This window comes from Onychomys torridus, chromosome 13 (assembly GCF_903995425.1).
Source record: "Onychomys torridus chromosome 13, mOncTor1.1, whole genome shotgun sequence".
In the NCBI taxonomy this organism is placed as follows: Eukaryota; Metazoa; Chordata; class Mammalia; order Rodentia; family Cricetidae; genus Onychomys; species Onychomys torridus.
In genome coordinates, this window is record NC_050455.1 from 63,422,595 (window position 1) to 63,447,961 (window position 25,367).

The 25,367-nt window shown below is 43.6% G+C and overlaps 1 protein-coding gene across 1 annotated transcript in view; it reads left to right on the forward strand.

The window, feature by feature from the left end:
- The window catches only part of Dym (dymeclin), a 277,340-nt gene that overhangs the window by 15,828 nt on the left and 236,145 nt on the right, over positions 1–25,367 (forward strand). Inside the window, exon 2 of the mRNA XM_036205223.1 lies at positions 6,225–6,413. Within this exon, the coding sequence (XP_036061116.1) occupies positions 6,274–6,413 (140 nt within the window). The 5' untranslated portion in view covers positions 6,225–6,273. The remainder of the gene's footprint in view (positions 1–6,224; positions 6,414–25,367) is intronic.

Here is a 25,367-nt window from a genome sequence, read left to right on the forward strand (position 1 = left end):
TTTCGAGGACTCCCTCAAGTCATCACAGGGAAAGTGGAATACTGTTCTGTTCCATTTGAAGCAAACTGCCATTCTTCTCATCTCTTGATCTGGTGTCATCTTATTCTTCAATTTAATAAAGCCTACAGAAGCAAAATCCAGTCTGTAGAGAGCCAGAGGAAGCCAGACATAATTGCTTGTGCCAGCAAACCTCTTTCTTTCTTTCTTTTAAAAATCTATTTGTTTTGTTTTTAATTTATTTTATTTACATACCAACCACAGATCCCCCTCTCATCCCTCCTCCCACTCCCCCTACCCCACCCCTCATTCCCTCCTCCAAAAGGGTAAGTTCTCCCATGGAGGGGACAGGAAAGCCTGGTACATTCAGTTGAGGCAGGACCCAGCCCCTCCCCTCTGCCTAAAGGGTGACCAAAGCGTCTGACCATAGGTAATGGGATCCAGAAAGCCAGCTCATGCTCCAGGGATAGACCCTGATCCCACCGCCAGGGACCCCTCAAACAGACCCAGCTACACAGCTGTCTTTCCTGTATGCAGAGGGCCTAGTCCGGTCCCATGCAGGTTCCACAGCTGCCGGTCTAAAGTTCCTGAGTTCCTTTGAGCTTGGTTCAGTTGTCTCTGTAGATTTCCCCATCATGATCTTGACCCTCCTTGCTTATAGAATCCCTCTTCCTTCTCTTCGACTGGACTCCCAGAGCTCGGCCTGCTGGTTAGTTGTGGATCTCTGCACCTGCTTCCATCAGTTACTGAATGAAGGCTCTCTTGGTCCAATTGGAGCTGGTGGAGTCTGTGTCTCAGGGAGCAGCTGCGGTCTTGGGGGATGGGTGGGTTTGGGGGGTGGAGTGGGGCTTGTAGGTTACAGGGTCTGCCAGGGGTGGTGGTAGTCAGGCCTGCCTGCTAGCCTGCACCTGGGGCTGCAGTGGGTGGGGGTATGGGGGCACGGGTTGTACCCCAGGGTCTAAAGCCTAGCGGCTCACAAACCTCTTTCTTTCTTCCTTTCTTTCTTTCTTTCTTCCTTTCTTTCTTTCTTTCTTTCTTTCTTTCTTTCTTTTTTCTTTTGATTCAGCTCTTTATTAAACAAGTCAGAAGGTGTCTTAGCAGAGACACATCTTCACAGTGTACAAAAAGATTGTCCCACAACAGGAGAGTGATAGCACAGATGAGGATATGCAGGTCCTAGTTTCTACCAAACTCCAGAAAGCGTTCTCTAGGAAGAAAACATGGGTTTCCCCTTTACCCGACTACAGCCACAGAATGGTAGATTGGTACAACTAATCAAAATTACTTGCAACCTGATGCCACAGAAACGCTCTTATTTACATAACAAGAATTGCTTCCTGGGATAGGGTACACAAATTTGCTCACCCTAACCCCAAGAGGATTCCTGTATGGTTAGCCATGGAACCAAACAGTAACAAACCTCTTTCTTAACCAACCCATTTTTTTACCCACACACTTGGAGGTGTTTATCCAGGGTATTAATGTCAAATCTACAGTTCTGACTGCTAATTGGCATAGTCTCCTGATGAGTAGCTGACTGTAAACAAATTGTTATGGTCTCTTTTGTTTGTGTCTCAGTCAGTGTTCTATTGCTATGAAGAGACACCATGACCACGACAACGCTTATAAAGGAAAACATTTAATTGGGGCTGGCTCGCAATTCAGAGATTCAGTCCATATTGTCATGGTAGGAAGCATGGTGGTACACAGGCAGACATGGTGCTGGAGAGGTAGCTGAGAGTTGTACATCTGGATCGTCAGGCACTAGGAAGAAAGACACTGGGCCTGGCTTGAGTTTTTGAAACCCCAAAGCCCACCCCCAATGACACATTTCTTCCAACAAGGCCACACCTTCTTCACCAAGGCCACACCTCCTCCCACAGAGCCACACCTCCTCCCACAGAGCCACACCTACCCTCTGTCCAGTAGCACCACTCCTCATGACAAGTATTCAGATGAGCTTATGGGGGCTGTTCTTATGCAAACCACCACAGTTTGCGTTTTCAAGAACATCCAGTGAGACATAGGCTGAGGTCACAGGTAATTGGACAAGTACAAGATTTTAAGCCAGTGTTGTGGCACACACCTGCCCTGCTAGCACTTGGGACTGAGGAGGATTGTGAACTCAAGGTCAGGCTAGAATACAATGAGAAGCTATCAGAAAGGGGAGGCCAAGCTTGGTGCCAAGGGGCCAGCACTCCTCAGGTGCATGGAGGAGACCAGAGTGTTCTGCACAGCATTAATGGCTGGTGGCTTGAGTGGAGAGTTCTGAGACATACTCTGGGAGACCCTGGTGCGTATTTTGCGTTGAAGAGAGGATCGTTTAGTTATGATTAGCAGTAATCATATCTCAGATGAACTTGACTGGTATTGTGCTGCCCTTGTGGGAGCTCCTTCAGATTTGAGTAAGATGTGTGAGGATTAAATCATATGTGGACAGCAGTGTAATTGACAGGGCATCCTCAGGTACTAAGTGAGTGGCATGTAAGATCCTAGTATCTGGTTGTGTGATAATGTAGGCAGTGTGAAATGGAGTGAATTACTATATAAAATGAACTTAATTGGTGTGTGTGTGTGTAAGAAGTACCTGTGCATCTGATTTGTTGGTAGCTTTCTGAGAATTGCAGTTAGATTTCTTCTTTTAAGTATTTATTTATTATTACATCATATGTTTGTGTGTTTAGCCTGCATGTATGTGTGTATTGCATGTATGCCTGGTGCCCACAGAAGCAGAAGAGGTCCCTGGGAACTGAAGTTGAGTTTGGTTGTCAGCCACGACATAGGTGCTGGGAACCAAACTCAGAACCATTGCAAGAGCAGCAGGTGCTTTAAACCACCGAGCTGTCTCTCCAGCCCTGCAGGATAGATTTTTGAATTTGGACTTTTCAGTTCTTTCTGTAAGCCTTTTATCTCGAAGTAATTATAGACTAATAATACTTTTTAAACACAATAGAAGGAAGTCCTGTGTAGCAGGAATCTTAAAGGTACTTATTAATAAAATCAAACCTGATGCCAGGTATTGGGGTGAATGCTGGGAAATCAGAGAAGCAGAAGAAGGCACAGCTTCCTCACCTCGCCAGTTCCTCAGCTGATCCTATTTCCTCAGATTGGAAGCCTCTCAGTCTTCATCCAAATGAATCTCAGCTGAACTGTGCTGCTCAAAGCCTAAAAGCTTAACCAGCCAAATGCTTCTAGTTTCTGGTCTTCACGCCTTATATATCTTTCTCTTTCTGCCGTCACTCCTTGGCTCACTTCTTGGCATTAAAGGCGTGTGTCACCATGCCTGGCTGTTTCCAATGTGGCCTTGAACTCACAGAGATCCAGACGGATTTCTGCCTCTAGACAGGAGTTATGAGTGAGAAGAGTGAGAAGCTCTTCCAGTTTTGACAATTCTGGGCCTATTTGTGTCCTTAGGGACTAGCTTTAGACCCAGACATTTTACAGCCCTGACCCTAACCCCTGAAGATTCAGTGCCCTTTACTCTGGTTCATCCAGGTTGACGGGACCCTTGTCACTCTGAGCTTAAGCGTTGGTAGCCTTGGTACTGGGCACAGTCCTTGACCCCTAGCAGCTCCGAGCGGGCGGTCGCCAGCAGCTGCAGGTGGCGCTGGCTAATTCAGGGTTCCTGAGGTCTCTGCCTTGTAGCTGCAGTTTCTTAGAGCCCCCAGGCTCTTCAGGCTGTGAGGCTCTAGTATAGCTTACGGGCCGAAGGTAGCTCAGACCCTGGACCCTTCAGGTTTGGCAGCTCCCTGAAATCCTTTGGGACTAGGGCATATAGTCTCTTCCCATATAGAGCTCCAGCTCTTCCCAGCCCCTCTGCGCCCTGTTTTTGCCCCAGCTGCTCTCTGGACTGCTAGGCCACCTCTTGTGGTCGCTACAGTGGTTGTTACCACCCCTCTGCTGCTGTGTGCCCTCTCTGTGTTACCAGCTTAGCCCTGTCACTGTATGATGAAGGTCGGAAATGAGAAGAAGTGGCTTGAAAGCTGGGGTGGTGGTGCACCCCAAAATCCCAGCACAGGGAGTGTAGGAGTGGGGAGATCAGTGGCGAGTTCAAAGCTATCTTTAGCTACATAGCAAGTTTAAGGCCAGCCTGAACCACATGAGATCCTGTCTTTAAAATGCAAACAACGGGGGTGGGGGCATGGGGGGTTGGAGAAGTGTGGCTCAGCCTTTAAACACCGGTTTCAGGGAATCCAGCGCCCTCTTCTGGCTTTTGTGGACACTACATGCATGTAGTGCACAGACATACATGCAGGCAAAACACACATAAAATACATAACATCTTTAAAAAAGCTACTTGGAAACAACAAAAACCCAAAACAAAAGGACATTCCACACATGCAAAAAAAAAAATCACATCTACACCTGTTTTTTTCCGTGTTTGTGAGGCTAAGTTGGAATGATGGGTAAAGCCAACTTGAACTGCATAGTAACTTCTAGGCCAGCCTCTTTATAGTGGGCGTAAAGATTTATCTTTTATGTATGAGTGTTTTTTGCAATTAGCATGTATGTATGTGTACCATATAAGTGTACCACATGTGAGCCTGGTACCTGAAGAGTCCAGAGGAGAGGGGGTTGGATCCCAGGAACTGGATTTAGGTATGATTTTGAGCCACCATGTAGATGCTGGGAGTTGAACCTGTGACCTCTGCAAGAGCAGCAAGTACTCTAAACCACTGAGCTAGCTTTTTTTTACAGCCCTGGAGAAGCCTTTTATTGAACCTAATGTTTCAACACCAGGAGGCAACACAGGAGGGTATCTCTTGGCTGGCTCGAAATTGAGCTCAACAGTCTACTTACACGGCCGGGAGAGAGGCCGAGGCCAGGGTGCTTGCACCAGTCATGACAGATCTTGCAAGTGGAGGACTCCAGCAGTCAGAGGCCCTCTGCTGGTTCCCAGACAGAAGCTGGTCCCTCCACCTGTCTCTGTGTCCAAACCAGAGAATTATATTGGTACAGTATAGTGGAGCACAGACTATAGTAAGGTGTTTGTAGTTCTTGTTTGTTCCGGTGTGTGTGTGTGTGTGTGTGTGTGTGTGTGTGTGTGTGTGTGTGTGTGTGTGTGTGTGTGTGAGTGATACATCACTAGCAAGCCTCTGCCACTGGCTGCTCCTCCTGGCCTACTGTTTTATTCACTGTTGTATCTATGTGTAACTTTGTACTTATTTGGTAAGATTTCTTGAGTTGTATCTGCAGCCTTTTACTTGTTTGTTAACATTTTTACTAGTTCCAAATGCAGAAAAGTAGACCAGCACAATAAACAAACACCACCTGCTCTGTTCATCTGTGTTCTGTACCAGTTAAAATGCGTGATGCACGGGGCAAGAGCTGCAAAGTCGTGGGAGCAAACAGTCACTCTGGCTGGATTTAAGACCCACTCCAGGGGATGGAACTCATGCCCGACAACGTTCAGAGAAGTAGATAGGCCTGGGGTTTTTAGGGTTTTTAGTGTCTTTCATGTTTAAAATTGTATCATCGGCGAATAAAGATACATTTGACTCCTTCGCTTCCTCTTTGTAGCCCCTTGATCTCCCTCTGTTGTCTTATTCTCTAAGACTCCAAGTACAATATCAACTAGGTATGGAGAGAGTGGACAGCCTTGTCTTGTTCCTGGCTTTAGTGGAAATGCTTTGAGTTTCTCATCGTGTAAGTTGATGTTGGCTGTGGGCTTGCTGTAAATCACCTTTATTATGTTGATGTATGTCCTTGGCATCCTTAGTCTTTCCAGGACTTTTCATGAAGGGATATGTTTATGTTTTTTTTTTTAAGGTTTATTTTGGTTTTTCACTCAAATGCATGTGTGCATCTTTGCACGTGTATGCACATGTGTGTGGGCAGATGTCCACAGAGACTGAAAGAAGATGCTGGTTCTCTCGGAGCTGCAGTTACTGGCATTTCTGAGCTACCTTACCTGGGTGCTGGGATCTGAACTCCGGTACTCAAGCTAGAGCAGCAAGTGCTCGTAACTACAGAGCCATCTCTCCAGCCCCAGAGTTATGTTCCTCTTTACGTGTGGGATAGACAGATTGACATTTTTGTGTTTGTACTGGCTCTGGTAGGTTATAATCCCATTTCTTCCCCTGGGATCTTGTGTCTGAGGCTCAGTGTATTTGCAAATGAAGAGAGTGCCTTTAGAGGAGGTGTAGTTTATGTGTCTGTCTAGCTCAGTGTTAGGAAGCTGTGGTGTTTATTTGGAACGATTTGAATATTCTTCCCATTTTTAACAGGTTGTCTGTGGACATGCCCATGTGAGACGAGTTGCCTACCACACAGACGATGGGCTCGAACAGCAGCAGGATCAGTGACCTTCCGGAGAACGAGTACTTGAAAAAGCTGTCAGGCACCGAGTCTGTCTCTGAAAACGACCCCTTCTGGAATCAGCTCTTTTCCTTTTCTTTTCCTGCACCAACCAGCAGGTAAGACACTTCCTGGAGACGGGAAATCCCGATAGCAGGCTGTGCGAGCCCCGGGCTGTCAGCATGCTACTTCCCAGAGTTCTTTCATCTCGTCAGGTGCCTTAGTAGAAACTACAGAAGGTGGAAAAGGCGGAAATAGTTTCATCCTGTGTCTCCATCCCCTTACAGCTAGCTACATTTACCAGTAGCAGCTCCTGTGGTTCTTCGAGGCAGTGTGAAGTTATTTCCACGCATCCTGTTTAGTCCTGAAAAACTGTAAATACAAGTGCCAGCATTAAACTGTCCTCTCCCTTGCTTTCTCCTCCAGTGAAGTAAGCATACAGATCCTAGCTTTAGGCTTTTTCATGGCTGCAGGGTAGGCTTTAAATATGTTTAATCAGCTTTCTATTAGTGGGCGTTTAGACTGCTTGTAATGTGTTGTTATTTCATAGCTCTGCCTATTAGTTCACGTGCATACAAATTTACCTCCACTCTGAATCCCTCAAAGTGGAATTGTTGGGTCAGTATGGGTGTGCATTTGTAGTTTTAGTAGATATGCCAGGTTATTCCTAGGAAGTTTTACCAATTTATGCAATGAACCACAGTATCTCAGAGACCTTGTTTTTCCTCACTATTGTCAATTTAATACCTTTTGGACATTAAAAAATATTTTATTCTCTCTCTCTCTGTCTGTCTGTCTGTCTCTGTGCACTCCTGTGTGTAGGGTTCCCTGAAGCTGTACTCACAGTTGGTTGTGAACCATGTGACGTGGGAGCAGGAGCAGCGCGTGTCTGTAACTGCTGAGCTGTCTCTGTCTGTCTGTCTGTCTGTCTGTGCACTCCTGTCTGTAACTGCTGAGCTGTATCCCCAGCTCCTTTTCTTTTTGTCTTGTCTTTTGATCATTGCTAATTTAACAGGTAAAAAACGGTATCTCATATAAAATATGGATAGTCATGTGGTGAAGTAGAATAACTAGACTGTTGTATTTTCATAGACTCAACAGCTAGGTTTTTCAAAAAGGTATTTTTAAAGACATTACTGAGGAAGAGTCCATGTGTAGCCCCCCCTCTGAACGTGTAGTGTTGTGAGGAGGAGGTGAAGGGCAGTGAGGGCAGGAGATGGAACTAAGCTGCTCACTCAGTTGACCTTGAAGTGGGGAGACTAGTGTGTATTGTCCGTGTGGGCCAGTGTGAAAACAAGGGTTCTTGAAAAAGCAAGAGGGACAGAGGGAAGACTGGCCAGTCATGTGATAGATATGTCAAGATATGTCAGTCATGTGATGTGGCGTGATATGAGGTGACCCGGACTCAGCCTGGGCCCTGCTGGCTTTGAAGAAGGGGAAGAGGAGCCAAGATAAAGGAGTGGCCTCTGGGAGCGGAAGGGGCAGGGGAAAGTTGTCTTTTCCTCATGAGGCTGCCTTCTGTTTCTTGCTGCCCAGGGGAACTGTTGTTAGACTTCTGCCCTGCACAACTGCAGTGTGATCAGTTTCTACTGTTTACACGGCTGTACTTGCGGTAACTCCAGAGCCGCCCCTCCCCCCAGCATCAGCGTGTTTGAATGCTCTAGATATTTCTGAATGGAATCATAGATGTGGTCTTTTGTGACCTGCTTCTTTAAGATAAGTAAGGACCAGATACTTTTCATTTCTTCTTATTGCTCAGTTATTTATGCCTTATCAATATACGTTGTCTCTGTCCATTCATCAGCTAATAGATATTTCTATTATTTCTGTTTTGGTAGAGTTTTTAATTTTTTTTGTTTTGTTTTTTGTTTTTTGTTTTTCAAGACAGGGTTTCTCTGTAGCTTTGGAGCCTGTCCTGGACTACCTCTGTAGACCAGGCTGGCCTCGAACTCACAGAGATCCCCCTGCCTCTGCCTCCCAAGTGTTGGGATTAAAGGCATGCGCCACCACCGCCCGGCTTGTTTCTTTTTTAAAGGAGGGGTCTTATGTAGCTCTGGCTGGTTTCAATTTCTCTAGGTAGCAGCTGATGACCTTGAACTCCTGATCCTTCTGCCTTTACCTCCCAATTGCTGGGCTTACAGGTGTGCATAATCATGCCTGGTTTTCTTTCCTTCCTTCCTTCCTTCCTTCCTTCCTTCCTTCCTTGTTTTTAAGCATTTTGAAGTAAATTAGTGAAGCAGAGGTAGGATGATTGTTAAGTTCTGTACTGCGTTGGCTGTGTAGTAAGACCTTGTCTCAAAAAGAAAACTCCCCAAACAAAACATGGGGCTGGAGAGATGACTCAGTGGTCCAGAGTTCGTACAGCTCCTGCAGAGGACCTGAGTTCAGTTCCCAGCACCCATGTCAGGCAGGTCACAATTGCCTGTGATTCCAGCTTCCTTGGGCACTCACATGCACATGTACAGATTCACACAGATATACACAGACACATAAGTAAAAATAAACATTTTAATAAAGACCCAGCTTCCACGTTGGCTATACTTGTGTCAGTGCAGTTTAGACTACTAAGGCTTTATCATTTGTTTTGTGATTTGTTGATACTGGTGTTTCATACTTTTTCTCAAATACCTTTTACTCTTTTTTTTGTTGTTGTTTTTTGGTTTTTGGTTTTGTTTTTGAGACAGGGTTTCTCTGTATCTTTGGAGCCTGTTCTGGACTAGCTCTGTAGACCAGGCTGGCCTCGAACTCACAGAGATCCGCCTGCCTCTGCCTCCCGAGTGCTGGGATTACAGGCGTGTGCCACCACCGCCCAGCTCTTTTACTATGCTTAATGCTTATTATGTGAGAAACTAATTTGTTCTAGTTTATAGAGAAAAGCATAAAGGATTTTTTTTTTTTTTATGAGAAGATGTGGAATAAATGTACCATGTGTTGTAGATTATGGGCCTGATCCTTCCAGAGGCTTCGTTTGCAGAGAGTGCATATATTTTGGTGGCATATGCTTTGTCTTTCTTTTTTTCTTTCTTTTCTTTTCTTTTTTTTTTTTTGTCTGAGACTGTCCAGTTCTTCAGTGCTTGTGCTGGTCAGTTTTTATTGTCAATGTGCCACCTGGGAAGAGGGACCCTCAAGTAAAGAATTGCCTCAAATTGGATTGACCTGTGGCCATGTCTGTAAGAAATTGTCTTGATTGCTGATTGATTTGGGAGGGCCCAGTCCATGGTGGGCAGCACCATCCCTAGGCAGATGGGCTTGGACTCTAAAAATACTGGCTGAGTAGAGTGAGCCAGTACACAGTCCCTGCATGATTTCTGCTCCAGGTTCTTGCCTTGACTTTACTTCTTTTGTTTTGCTTTTTTGAGACAAGGTTTTTCTGTGAAACAGTCTTGGCTGTGCCGGAACTCACTCTATAGACAGGCTGGCTTTGAACTCACAGAGTTCCACCTGCCTTTGCCTTGAGTCCTGGGATTAAAGGTGTGCACCACCACAACCCGGCTGATTTGACTTTTTTTGGTAATGTACTGTTACCTGAAAGGGTAAGCTAAAAATAACCCCTTTACTTCCCAAGTTGCTTTTGGTCCTGCTGTTATCACAGGAACAGAGAAGCAAACTAGAACAGGAAAGGTATGTGATATTTGTTGAGATTGAGTAGGCTTTGAGGTAGCAGATGTTCCCTGATTAGTAGCTAGGGGCTGGGATTACCTACCTTATTTATCAATTTTTAGAACTAAGATGAATCTCTGTAGTGATAACTTCAAATCCAGCTATTTCTGAAATTGTTCTTTCTTGGAGTTTCTTGGATTCATACTTGCCATCTTCAAGGGAGGGCAGCTCATTTTTACAGCCCAAAATTGATATCTGCCAAGTTTTAGAAATGTACTAAGTCCATCTTGGCTATTCTTTCCTTGCTGTGAGCTGTTTTAAGCATCAGAGTTTCCAATCATGGTGGCAAATCCTACTGTGATTGTTCTGTAGCTTAAAAAATTCACCTTATCAGTATTACTTATAAAGCGAAGGTTTGAAATAAGCGGATAACTTAAGAGTAAACCTTAAGGGGATGGAGAGTTCCTCAGTTAGTAAAGGGCCTTCCATGCAAGTGTGAAGACTTGAGTTTGGATCCTCAGCACCAAGTGTGCTGTGATTTCGATCTTGAAATGTGAGACCAGAGAGTAGAGAATCCTAGGAGGACTGATGCAGACGGGCTCTCAGAGTGGAGAAGGAAGTCACTTGGGGAAGGACTACTTTGGGCTTTGCATAGGATAGTAATGTTAGGTGTGGTTCCCATTTTATGGATGGAGAAGCAGGGTCCTAAATAAGTTGAACAGATTGTCCAAAAGGACACAGCTAATACCTGACAGAGTCAGGATGAGAAACAGTGAGATTGGGATGGTGGGTGGGGACGGATCCCAGAAAGACACATAAACCCTCAACTACACAGTGTTGGTAGTAAACCTGTATTTATTATATTTTGATTTGTAGATAGCTGAATGTACTGGGGTAAAAGTATAAGATGTGTGAGCATACTTAGCACGTGTGTGCCGTGCTTGTCATTTGGAGCGGCAGGACCAGGTAGCCTCTCCCTGTGTATCGCTCTGTCATTTGCTTGCTTGTTTCTCGGGCCATATGGTGAACTAGGAAGATGATACCATGTGCTCTCATAGGGTTTGTTATAGGGAATGAAGCATGATAAAGGCTGTATGGAAGGGAGCCTGTCCATTCCAGGGACGTCACAACCCTGGAAGAACATGAAGAACTGAGAAGTGGTGAGGGGGGAAGTTGAGGAGATTTGAGAGATTTTACAGAATACTGAAGTTGTTTAGATTTTGTCCTAATATCTCTTGAAGGATTTTAACCAGGAAGGGCATGACCATGCTTTCATCTTATTTGATATCCCCAGTACATCACCTTGTGATGCTTTGTCATTCAGTAAAAATTCCTTGTTGACAAGAAAGTTTTTATCACTCTGGGACACAGTCTAAATAAATAAAGAAGAGTGAACGACAGTTCAGATGTAGAGTCAGAGATGCACACTGCAGACAGGTGGGAAAGAGGCAGTGTGGGTATGCTGGGTGGACGATGACGATTCCGGAAGGTTCTGGAAGAAACTGGAAGGACCCAGAATAAGAACAGCTCCAAGGAAGATGGATGGTGCAGGAGCCTCCAGTCTAGGGCCTGTGGGTTGCGTGTGCAGAGGGTGGTTAACTATGACTCAAGGCAAAGTTACAGATGTAGTTGAACATGAGATCTTTTGTTGTGTTGTTTTGTAACTTGATTTTAAAAGGTTGAACATACATATCAGGAATGAAGACGAGGATGCTCCCAGCGTTGACTGTGGTGTCCTTAGATGGAACTAAAAAATTATAATTTTACTTTTTTGTTTGCTAAAATGTCTATTTTTGTGGTTTAAACTCTGAAGGATTTGAAAGTTACAAAAATCAAAATCTGCCTTCTCTTGTCTAGGAAGTGGAAATCCTACATTTCTATGAAAAATGATTACCCAAGTAACAACATTGCATAGAATCGTCTATTTATTTATTTAGACATGGTCTCGTTTTGTACCCCAAACTGGCTGTGACCTTATAATCCTCCTGCCCTAGCCTTCTAAGTGCTAGGATTACAGGTGTGTACCACCAAGCCTAGCTTGGATTGAGCATTAAAATTTAAAGTTTCAGATTTGAGAGTGGAGCCGAGCAACAGAAACAGCTTGTGTATCCTACTGGGGTTGCCTTGTGCACGGTACAGTGATTGAGAGCAGTGCAGTGAGGCAAGGCATAGGTCTGGCGCCAGAATGACCTTGCATCAATCAGCTCTGCCGCGTACCAGCTTTGTGCACTTTAGCACGCTACCTCAGTTCATCGAGGCTGCTACCGCTTGTGTGAAGTGGAAACAGTGATGATCCTGACCTCATAGGTATATAGGATACCCTAGAACAGTGGTTCTCAACGATCCTAATGCTGCGATGCTTTAATACAGTTTCTCATGTTGTGGTGACCCCCAACCAGAAAATTATTTTCGTTGCAACTTCATAACTGTAAGTTTGCTACTGTTATGAATCATAATGTAAATATCTGATATGAGGGATATCTAATATACCATCCCCAAAAGAGTTACGACCCACAGGTTGAGAACCACTGCTATAGAGTCTAGAGGGTTGCATTCTCCTTTTCTTCAAGGAAGTTAATATTAGTTCAGAAATAGCAAGGGCTGTCTTAAAAGTGGAAACTGAAGACTGAACATAAATTAAACTAATTTTCTCATGAACGCTTTCTACTGGAAGCCATACAACTTTCTCTTTTTTAAAGACAAAGGGTTTGCTGTGTAGTTCAGGCTGGCCTGGAACTCTCCATCCTCCTGCTTCCGCTTCCCAAGTGTTAGGATCATAGGTATGAGCAAGTGTGCCTGTTGGCCCTGTGGTTGTTGAGCTGTTTAGAACATGAGCTCAGACCTGGAGTGTGGTCCCTCCTGTCTCTGCTTCTGCAAGGTGCTTTCCGGTCGCCTGGCACATCATGAGAACTATTCCACGCACTGGGCACTAGATGGTGCTGAGATAAGGTAGAACAGCAGCTTCTGACCCGGTCATTTAAGACTCACTCCGACCAAGGGACTGCGCGTTCACGTTTACAACTTAAATACAGAGAGGAAGAACCCTAAGCAAGGAAAAAACCTGCAACCAAGAGTAACTAGGGCTGACATGGGTTGTGTGTGCTTTTAGCGTGCTGTTAAAATGCTTTCATCACATTCTCTAGTTTACAGTGTTTCCCTTTTCAATGGTTTTGTCTCTCTAATGAATAGCCTTAAATTATTTAACTAGCATTGACTACTTCAGTGGTTTCTCACTTTTCTTTAATAAAAATAAGAAGTCTGATAAATTTCCTTGTAACCAAGTCTCTATGCATTTCTCATTGTGTAAGTAAATAACTTTATGGTTGCTTTTACCAATAAAATGATCCTTTAAAATATTTAATCTTTTTTTTTAATTAAGAAAAATTTTTCATTCATTTTACAAAGATTCCCCTCTTCCCTCCTCCTACCCCCTAGCCTCCCCCCCAACCCACCCTCCTACTCCCCCCAACAAGAAGGCAAGTCCTCCCATGGGGACGCACATCCAGTAGAGGCAAGTCCAAGCCCTTCCCTGCCTCAAGGCTTCACGAGGTGTCCCATCATAGGTAGTGGGCTCCACAAAGCCCCCTCATGCACCAGGGATGGATTCTAATCCTATCTCCAGGGCCCCCCCCCAGGCAGATCAAGCTACAAAATATTTAATCTTTTTTAAAGATTTTTATTTTATTTAATTGCATGTATGTCTGTGTGAAGATATCAGATTCCCCTGGAACTGGAGTTATAGGCAGTTGTGAGCTGCCATGTAGTTGCTGGGAATTGAACCTGGGTCCTCTGGAAGAGCAGCTGGTGCTGTTAACCGCTGAGCCATCTCTCCAGCCCCAATATTTAATCTGTAATTGTAGAAAAGTTATAAAACATAGGAACAAAAGTTAAAGTAACCATGTTTATTTACAAATAGCACATGTCACTTTTAATATTTTATACATATTTTTACAAAATGTGATGTTGTGTTACTGGTATGTAAATTTTTTGAATTAGTGTATTTGTGTAACAACCCCCAAGCCCTCATTTCCAGGAAACAGAAGTGCCTTGTCCAGTAAATAGCACGAACTCCCCTCGCTGCTCCCCGTGCCTCCTGGTAACCTCTCTGCTACTTTCCGTCTATGAGTTTGCTGTACTGTGGGTCTTACGTAACCAGATATCCGGAGTCATGTAATGTATGCCTTTTGTGAATGGCTTCTCTCACTTAGCGTGCTGTTTGCGGGTTTCACACTTACTGTAGCACCTGTCAGATGTAAAGACTGACTAATACCCTTTGTATGTCTCTACCTCACCACACACCATTTTTAAAACTTCACTTTGTTAGACACAGAGAGCTTCCATTTCTCTTAGCATTGTTAAGTTCCAGTTACCACTTGGGGTTTTCTTTCAGGGTTTTGCTTGTATTATAAAAACTAAGAACATTCTGCTACAAGTCTTTGCTAATGTAGACATTATCAATTTATTAGTTACTTACGAGGTCTTTCACATTTCCAAGGGCTGGACTGCTTGTCATCTGTCTCTTCAGTATCTCACGTCTGTTGTTCTCATGTCTGTGACCGAGCCCTTAGGAGGTGGTGCATGGCAGCAGTGACTAGGTGGTAAGGACCACAATGAAACCTGGTTTCTAGAACTCCAGAGGTGACTCCTGTTGATCGTCACACACCACCAGCTCCTTCAGAAATGTGGACTTATCAAACTGAGCTTCAAACAACGGCCAGAGTGCTGCATTATAAAATAATCTGGCGATCTTTGAGAAGAGGATTGTGAGGTTATATATTCACATCTCAAGCTTGTCCAAAGCTGTGGGTCATACTCCCAGACATCCCGTGCTTGAGCGTTGTTGTGGGCAGTCCTGCCGGGAGGCAGAGGCAGTCTGTCCTTGTTTCTATCTTGCCTGAGGGGAGTGAGTCCTCTCTGGTCAGGTTGCTTGGCCCAGTGATCTTTCCTTAAAGTTTTTAAATGTGTTTCCTCACTTGAGAAACAGCAGAGACTTGAATTAGCTCAGGAGTGTCTGACTAAAAGAAACACGTGTAGTTGGAGATCTTCTCTCCAGGTGCCACCAAGCCCCCGCGGTCCCACAACCCACGTATAAAATAATCACTCAGACACTTATATTACTTATAAACTGTATGGCCGTGGCTTACCTGTACCTTACATCTCGCTTGTCATGGAGGCGGCTGGCAGCTCTCCCCACCTCCGTCTTCCACTTCCCAGACTTCCCTTCTCTGTTTGTCCCACCCATACTTCCTGCTTGGCTACTGGCCAGTCAGTGTTTTATTTTAACCAATCAGAGCAGCGCATTTGACATACTGAATATCCCACAGCAGGAAAGCGTTGTTTTCTTTGAGTTGTTCCTCTCCTGTGTTTCCATTCTTGTGGGCACACATCTGTACAGTTTATGGGGTAGACTCCCTGGCTGAGGTGCCATGGGTAGCTACTAAACTGGTTTCTAGGTTCTCTTCATTTCTTTCATCAGAGGTTTGTTCTGGTGCCAACAAAAGTACTGCATCAAGCCAGTTGGTTAACGGAGTACAGCGTGGAGCGTTGCTTGAGGAAGTTCAGTTTTTACACATTGCATCAAAACTTTCATCCCCTCCTTCATTTATACCTTCCAGCTTTGGGAAGCTGAGTGGGCTTATCTAGGACTGATTGATTACTCCCTTAAACTGAACGCTGAAGTGGGCCAGCATGAAGTGTCACAGTGCTGGAGTCAGGGGCCAGGACAGCCTTAGCACTGCTCCCTTGGCTGCATCCTCATGGTGTTGAAAACTAAATTTAAAGCTATTAATTTCCCTTATTTTCCTGAGAAAACAAATGCAGTGTTTCCCGGTACGGTGGTTGTTGCAGTTTCACGGTTTAATAGTTGCAGGCCTTTGATTTCGGCAGCTGAATGGCAGCATATAGATTGTCTGTGAATCACAGGAAAACAAACACCTTTTTGGTTTGCCTGATGCATTAAACATTTCTGCAGTAAATTTATATGCAGTTTTAGCCTTTGAAATTTTACTATGAATAGGTTCTTTGAAAACATTAACCTTCCTGCAGTTTAACCACTGAATGCGTTGATTCTTGTTAGTTTTGTGAATGATTTCTGTAATTCCCTGTTTGCTAATGTAAGGGGGAGGTCCGTAGAAATGCCTCTGTGTTTTTCTGAATGGTCACTTGTTGATTTACTTAGGCCCATGTGTACAGTGACAGAGACTGCATATTTGTTAGAATGGGTACATTGCAGGCTGAAAAATGACATTGGTGTAAAGTGTCAGTTTTGAAGACATTCTGTGACAATTTTCAGTGAAAGGGCTGAAAACATTTTTAGTATTTATTTTATAAACATTTTAATTGTGGTTTGTTCGGCAAATCTGTGTTCAGAATTCTCTTGTAATTTCCCCCAACAGCTTTTTTGCACATCTGCTTTCTCTAAGAGATTTGAACTATGATCTTTTCATCTTTTACCATCTGTATATGGGACTGGTGTGCCTTAAAAGTAAAATACAGCCAGTCTAGTTTGCTGGAAGCTGTGAGTGAAAGAATATAATTTAGAGGTTTGCTTCCTGAATACACTGTAGTTGATGGTTTCATAGCAGTTAGAGAAAAGTCACTTGTTAACCTATCATTTCCCTTGCCATGTTTAAATTCATTTTTTAAAAATTCTTTATCTTTCACATTGTTTCGTGTGATTGTAATTATGACCTAGATACAATTTTTTAAAAAGATTTATTATTTTTATTTATTATGTATACAATGTTCTGTCTGCATGTCATGCCAGAAGAGGGTATCAGATCTCATTATACATGGTTGTGAGCCACCATGTGGTTGCTGGGAATTGAACTCGGGACCTCTGGAAGAGCAGTCAGTACTCTTAACCTCTGAGCCATCTCTCCAGCCCCAAGTTACAATTTTTATATCATGTTATATGCATGATACATTTTTTTGTTTTAAAAGGTATTTTCAAAAGTGTTCTTATTTTATGGGTTGAGTGCTTTGCTTGCATGCATGCATGCATGTGTATACGTTCACCACAGATGTACCTGCTGCCCTTGGAGGCCAGAGAGCGTCAGAACGCCTGTGTCTCGAGTTACAGATGGTCATGAGCTGCCACGTGGGTGCTGGGAACCAACAGCAAATGCTCTCAGCCATGGAGCCATCATTGCAGACCCCATGATAGTTTCTTCTGCGTGTATACAGACATTGTGTGTGCTTGCTAGTGTTTCTGTGTTGGTGTTACGTAGATCTACTTGAAGGAGAAAGTGTCTGGGGGCTGGAGAGATGGCTCAATGGTTAAGAGTACTGGATGCTCTTCCAAAGGTCCTGAGTTCAATTCCCAGCACCCACATGGTGGCTCACAACCATCTGTAATGGGATCTGATGCCCTCTTCTGGTGTGCAGGTGTACATGGAGACAGAGTACTCATACATTTAAAAAAGTAAATCTAAGCGACACCAGGTCCTTAGTTACCTTTGTTTTAAATGAAACAGTCAGGATGACAGAACTTTGAATAGTATACATAAAGATAATAGAATGTAAGCTGTTTTCTTTAAGCAGATTCATTTGTATGTCAACTTTATGTGTGTTTTTTTACTTATTGCTGTAGTCCTGGAGATTGAACTCAGGTTTTGTTTTGTTTTTCGAGACAGGGTTTCTCTATGTATCCCTGACTGTCCTGGAACTCTCTCTGTAGACCAGGCTGACCTAGAACTCAACAGAGATCCGCCTGCCTCTGCCTCTTGGTTGCTGGGATTAAAGGGGTGTGCCAGCACTGCCTGAGTGAGAACATAAGACTTTTAAAAGGTTGCAGAGTTATTTGTTTTTAAAAAGTTATTCTTTGTTATTTGTGTGTGTTATTTGTGCACACGTGAGCACATGAGCCTATACGTGCATCATGTGTACATGGGTGTCCATGGAGACCAGAAAAGGGCGACACTAAAGTAAGCCATCAGAAGTTCATGCTGGGAGCTGAACCACATCTTTGGCAGAGCAGCACGCACTCTTCACCGCTGAGTCATGTCTCCAACATGTACTGGTATTTCGTAACAAATTGGTACCAATCCTTTCCAAGATTATTTGTTATTCCATCTCCTTTTTTCCTTCTGTAATTCTTCAGGCCCAACACTGAGGCCCAACAGTCTACCGATTCAGTAAATGCAGACCCACAGTCTGCACAGGTGAAGATGGGTTGGTAGAAAAGGAGAGCTTGAGTGGACAAAGGGAAGTGTGTGGGTGCTAGAAATCACTAAAGGCACAAACACTTGCTTCGGGCCTACATTTGGCACCAAAATATATTCCTTCAAGTCCCTAGTTCAGTGTGCTGCCTGTGTTAACTCTACTAGTGTTTTATTTGCACACTCATCTGTCTGACCCATTAACACCAGTTGACTAAAAAATATTGTAAATAATTTTTGCAAATTTTCATATCTGACAGTTAAAGGGAATATTTGGTTTATTCAATGACCCATGTTCTATGTTTACTTTGGTGGTAGAAACTTGAATTCTTGAACTACAGGCTTTATATGAAAGTATGATTTTCCCTCTTCACCAAAAATACTCTTTTTGTTTTCTCAGTTTTGGAAAACTGCTTGGCATTCAGCACTTGCACTCTGTGGCTGATGGCAATGGGTGGTCTAACACTGAGCTCTGGCCTTTTTCTTTCTTCAAGCTTGAGCTGAAGGTGGGCTTTTCCCTGAGGCCGCAGGGGACCAGCAGATCCATCCACCCAGGCCTTGTCTGGGGTTGTGGCTGATGACATTTGGAAACCTTTTCTCCTTTAGTGGCTAACACGGTTGATAATCTATCTCTATAATGAAATATTTCTTACAACTTTTCACTTTCTTTCTTTCTTTTTTCTTTATTATTATGTGTTTTAAATTTTATACATCAGCCATGGGTTCCCCTGTCCTCCCCCCTCCTGCCCCCACCCTCACCTTCCCCCTAGCTCCTCCCCTCCATTCCCATGTCCTCCAGGATCAAGGCACCCCTGTGGATTCATTTAAACCTGGTGGATTCAGTACAGGCAGGTCCTGTCACCTCCTTCCAGACTGAGCAAAGTGTCCCTGTGTAAGCCCAAGGTTTCAAACAGCCAGCTCATGCACTAAGGACAGACCCTGGTCCCACAGACTGGGTGCCTCCCAAACAGATCAAGCTATTCAACTGTCTCACTTATCCAGAGGGCCTGATCCAGCTGGGGGCTCCACAGCCTTTGGTTCATAATTCATGTGCTTCCATTCGTTTGGCTATTTGTCCCTGTGCTTTTTGCAATCTTGGATTCAACAATTCACGCTCTTGCAGACCCTCCTCTTTCTCGACAGTTGTACACCTGGAGCTCCACCTGGGTCCTGGCTGAAGATCTCTGCATCCTCTTCCATCAGTTATTGGATGAGAGTTCCAAGACGACTGTTAGGGTGTTTAGTCATCTGATCACCTAGTCAGATCAGGCTTTCTCTCGACCATTGCCAGCAGACTACAGAGGATATATCATTGTGGATTTCTGGGGACCTCTCGAGCACTCTGCCTATTCCTGTTCTCATGTGGTCTTCATTTATCATGGTCTGTTATTCCTCATTCTCCCTTTCTGTTCTTGATCCAGCTGGGATCTCCTGCTCCCCTAAGCTTTCTTTTCCTCAAATCTTGCCCTTCATTACTCCCACTGTCGTCCAGGTTGTTCATGTAGATCTCATCCATTTCTCTGTCATTGGGTGATCCTTGGGTCTTTCCTAGGGTCCCGTTTTGTAGGTAGCCTCCCTGGAGTTGTGTAGCAGTCTAGTCATCTTTGTTTTACATCTAGCATCCTCCTATGAGTGAGTACATACCGTGTTTGTCCTTCTGAGTCTGGGTTACCTCACTCAGGATGATTTTTTCTAGATCCATCCATTTGCCTGCAAACCTCATGATGTCATTGTTTTTCTCTGCTGAGTAGTACTCCATTGTGTATATGTACCATATTTTCTTTATCCATTCTTCAGTTGAAGGGCATCTAGGTTGTTTCCAGGTTCTGGCTATTACAAACAAAGCTGATACGAACATAGTTGAGCAAATGCCCATGTGGTATGATTGAGCATTCCTTGGGTATATGCCCAAGAGTGCTATAGCTGGGTCTTTAAAAGTCTCCCAACCAAAAAAAGCCCTGGACCTGATGGTTTCACTGCAGAATTCTACCAGATCTTCAAAGAAGACTTAATACCAATACTCTTTAAATTATTCCACACAATAGAAGCAGAAGGTATATTACCAAACTCCTTCTATGAGGCTACAATTACCCTGATTCCTAAACCAAACAAAGATGCAACAAAGAAAGAGAACTACAGACTGATCTCCCTCATGAACATCGATGCAAAAATACTCAATAAAATTCTGGCAAACAGACTCCAAGAGCACATCAAAACAATTATCCACCATGATCAAGTAGGCTTCATCCCAGGGATGCAAGGGTGGTTCAACATACGAAAGTCTATCAATGTAATACACCATATAAACAAACTCAAGGAAAAAAACCACATGATCATCTCACTAGATGCAGAAAAGGCATTTGACAAAATCCAACACCCCTTCATGATAAAGGTTTTGGAGCGATCAGGAATACAGGGAACATACCTAAACATAATAAAGGCAATCTACAGCAAGCCAACAGCCAACATCAAATTAAATAGAGAGAAACTCAAAGCAATATCACTAAAATCAGGAACAAGGCAAGGCTGTCCCCTCTCCCCCTACTTATTCAATATAGTACTTGAAATTCTAGTCAGAGCTATAAGATAACATAAAGAGATTAAGGGGATACAAATTGGAAAGGGAGAAGTCAAGCTCTCTCTATTTGCAGATGACATGTTAGTATACATGAGTGACCCCAAAAATTCAACCAAGGAACTGATGCAGCTAATAAAAACCTTCAGCAACATAGCAGGATACAAGATCAACTCAAAAAATCAGTAGCCCTTCTATATACAGTAGACAAACAGGCTGAGAAGGAAATCAGAGATACATCACCCTTTACAATAGCCACAAATGATATAAAATACCTTGGGGTTACGCTAACTAAGCATGTGAAGGACCTATATGACAAGAACTTTAAGTCCCTGAAAAAAGAAATTGAAGATGTCAGAAAATGGAAAGATCTCCCATGCTCATGGATAGGCAGGATTAACATAGTAAAAATGGTGATCTTACCAAAAGCAATCTACAGATTCAACACAATTCCCATCAAATTACCAACACAATTCTTCACAGATCTGGAAAGAATAATACTCAACTTCATATGGAAAAACAAAAAACCCAGGATAGCCAAAAGAATCCTGTACAATAAAACAACCTCTGGAGGCATCACAATCCCCGACCTCAAGCTCTGCTATAGAGCTACTGTAATAAAAACAGCTTGGTACTGGCATAAAAACTGACATGTGGATCAATGGAATCGAATTGAAGACCCTGACATTAACCCACACACCTATGAACATATAATTTTTGACAAAGAAGCCAAAAATGTACAATGGATAAAAGAAAGCATCTTCAACAAATGGTGCTGGCATAACTGGATGTCAATGTGTAGAAGGCTGCAAATAGATCCATATCTGTCACCGTGCACAAAACTTAAATCCAAGTGGATCAAAGACCTCAACATAAATCCAGCTACTCTGAACCTGATAGTAGAGAAAGTAGGAAGTACTCTTGAACTCATTGGCACTGGAGATCACTTTCTAAATATAACACCAGTAGCATAGACACTGAGAGAAACAATCAATCAATGGGACCTGTTGAAACTGAGAAGCTTTTGTAGAGCAAAGTACATGGTCAACAAGACAAAGCGACAGCCTACAGAATGGGAAAAGTTCTTCACCAACCTCACATCTGACAGAGGGCTGATATCCAGAGTATATAAAGAACTCAAGAAATTAGACATCAAAATGCCCAACAGTCCAATTAAGAAATGGGCTATAGAACTAAACAGAGAATTCTCCACAGAGGAACTTCAAATGGCTGAAAGACATTTAAGGAATTGCTCAACGTCCCTAATTATCTGGGAAATGCAAATCAAAACGACTCTGAGATACCACCTTACACCTGTCAGAATGGCTAAGATCAAAAGCACAGAAGACAGCTTATGTTGGAGAGGATGTGGAACAAGGGGAACTCTCCTCCACTGCTGGTGGGAATGCAAGCTTGTACAGCCACTTTGGAAATCAATATGGCGCTTCCTTAGAAAATTGGGAATCCATCTCCCCCAAGACTCAACTTTTCACTTTCTATTGGTCATATCTTTACTTTTTCTGTCACATTTTAATGTTCTGCTCTCTAGACCATTCTTGCATAAAAGGGTAAAGATGTTTGTCATTCCTGAGGATTGTAACATGGAATTTAAAACAGAAAAGGTTTAAAGTATACAGAGTGATGTGCCCCTGCCTTGGTCTTATTTATTTTCTTCTTTTTGTTTTTGTGTATATATGTTCACATGTGTGAATTTGTTTGTTTTTGTTTTGATTTGTTGAGACAAGGTTTCACTATGTAGCATTGGTTGTCTTCTAACTCATTATGTAGAAGACCAGGTTGACCACCAACTCAGAGATCTGTCAGCCTCTGCCTCTCCAGTGCTAGAAATAAAGGTCTGTGTCACCACATCTGGCTGTGTGTAGATTTTTGTCTTGTTTTGTTTTGTTTTTTGAGGCAGGATTTCTCTGTGTAGCCCTGGATGACTTGGAACTCACTCTGTAGACCAGACTGGCCTCTAACTCATAGAGATCCGCCTGCCTCTGCCTCCTCGGTGTTGGGATTAAAGTTGTGTGCCTACAGTGGATTTTATTTTTTTTTAATTTTAAGATTTTTAAATTATGTTTATGTATGAGTCTGTGTGACGGTATATGCACTTGATCTCAGGTGCTCACAGTGGCCTGAATTCATGGTTCTTCACACTGTCTCCTAAGTGCTAGGATTGTAGGTGTGCCCTATTAACCACATCTAGCATTGCCTATTTGAGACGATTTCAAAATGTTTGAACTCTTCAAAATTATTAAATGATGTGATATAGTTCCCTCTTCTCCAGTGGGAGAAGACAGTGTAGCATTGGTAAGTTATTTGTGAACGTATGAGGATAAATACATGAAAACTTGACTTGTGCCTTCCCTTTGTAGTTGAGGACTAGGCGTTTCACACTGAGTTGTGTGTTGGGTCCTTTTTACATGTTGCATTGTGGTTTGTGCCACTGTACTGTTGATGGTGGCATTCTTGCTTGGCTTTAAGGACACTGAGACTCAGACTTGGTCCTGCAGCTAGATAAAACCCCCTGACACTGAGATGTGGCTTTAGTGTGACCCTCCATTATGTCAGGGTCCACTTTGCTTTCTCTTAACTGGGCAGTGCTTAGAAATCCATGTGCAGTGTGGTTTATGAGGCAGTATGCTTGGTAGACATGCTTTGATGGTGACCACTCTGGAATCCAGGTCTGCAGAGACATCCATATTCTTGCTGTTGGAATTCCTTCCTACGCTTTTAGTGTGGTAAATACTTTAGGTGGAGTGTTTTTAGATTTTTTTATTTCAAGACAGGGCTTCTCTGTGTAGTTTTGGTGCCTGTCCTGGACCTTGCTCTGTAGACCTGGCTGGCCTCGAACTCACAGAGATCCCCTTGGCTCTGCCTCCCAAGTGCTGGGATTAAAGGCGTGCGCTACTGCTGCCCAGCTCCACCCAGCAGCTCAGCTATTCTGGCAGGAGGCAACCCACAGATCGTATTTGAAGTCAATACAAGTAAAATGGTACTTCAGAAATACACCAGTGTTTCCAGAGAATTACAATCACAATCAGAAACCAAATGTTTCCGAAGTCAGATGTGAGACACTGGAAATATGCCAAAAGGGACAAGAGGCAGCAAATCCTAACACAAATTACTTCAGACTCACTCTGTACATGAACTCCATATATGGAGTCAACTAGGAAACCTAATTGATAGATGAGAGATAAATATTTAAAATTCACAGTCTCATAATCAGTTTTTCTATCAAACTGAACTCTAGATAAGCAGCCATACTGGGTCCTGAAGCAAGCCTCGTCTGTGATGCCAGCAGTCCAACAGCAACAGTTAGAGAACAGAACAGTCCGAATAAAGCAGACACAAAGCACACGATTCCTAAATGCCTGAGACGGTTAGACAACTGGACTGTGGCTGGATGAGAGGGAGGAAAGTCTACTACAGCAGTCAGTGTGCCCGTTGAGTTTCTGAACAACTGTGGCTCTCAACCTTCTTACCGCTACGACCCTTTAATAGTTTCTCAGGTGGTGACCCCACACCATAAGACTATTTCGTCACTGCATAGCTAAAATCTTGCTACTGTTACAGATCATAATATGAATATCCAGTATGCTATCTCAAAGGTGTCACAACCCACAGGTTGAGAGCTGCTGCTTTACAGACACTTAAAGTTACAGTCAGAGCCTAGAACCTGCAGGCCTCCAGCAGCAGAGCTCTGTGACTCTCACTGGCTGAACAACTGTCAGGTATTTTCTTCAGGTGGACAGGCAAGGTGGAGGTGCATGATGAATGAAGCCCTGTTTTCATGGAGCGTAAATGTGGGCACCGAGGGTGCCTTCGCCCAGAAGTGATCGCTCAGGTGGGAGCTAGGAGAGCCATGTGTAAGGAGAGCCAGGCTTCCTGAGCCTCATCACAGCGAGGCAGGTGTTAGCTGGCTAGCCACAAAGAACAGCTTTGCGAAGGAGGGGGATCATTCTGTGAGGAGAGGAATTAAAGCTTCAGAGGATACATTCTTGGGGCTGGAGAGATGGCTCAGCCATTAAGCACAGTTCCTGTTCTTCTAGAGGACCTGAGATTGAGTCCCAGAACTCACACCAGGCAGTTCACAACCATCTGTAACACCAACCCCCCAGGAGGATTTGACATCTGCTTCTGTGGACAACTGCACACACATAATATAAAATAATAAAAATAAATTAAAAAAAGATAGATTCTTTACGTTTGCAAACAAACACCTTTGAAACATTTAACACATTTAAACTTAGATCACCTCTTGATCTGGTGGCCAGAGAGATGGCTCAGTGGTTTAGATCACTAACTACAGCTTTTGAAGATGACCTGTGTTGATTGACCTCCATGTCCCAAACATGACAAGGTCTCTGTGCCTGCCATGTCTCTGAATTCCTATATTTTAGTAGTTTCCTTTTTTTTGAGGCAGGGTCTTACCATGCTGCCTTGGTTGTCCTGGAACTCTGTGTAGACCAAGCTGGCCTTGAACTCTGCTAGAGAGATCTGCCAGTCTCCCAAGTGCTGGGATGAAAGGCATGCGTTACTGCACCAAACCATTGCATTCCCATTTAAAAAAAAAAGAAAAAAAGCTGGACGTGGTTGTGCACACCTGAATCCCAGCACTCTAGAGGCAGAGCGGCTGATCTCTGTGTGGGCTGTGTCTAGATACCCTGTTTCAAAACAAACAAGTAAACAAAAGATTTATTTTCGGGCCTGTGAGCTGGGTACTGGGAACCCAT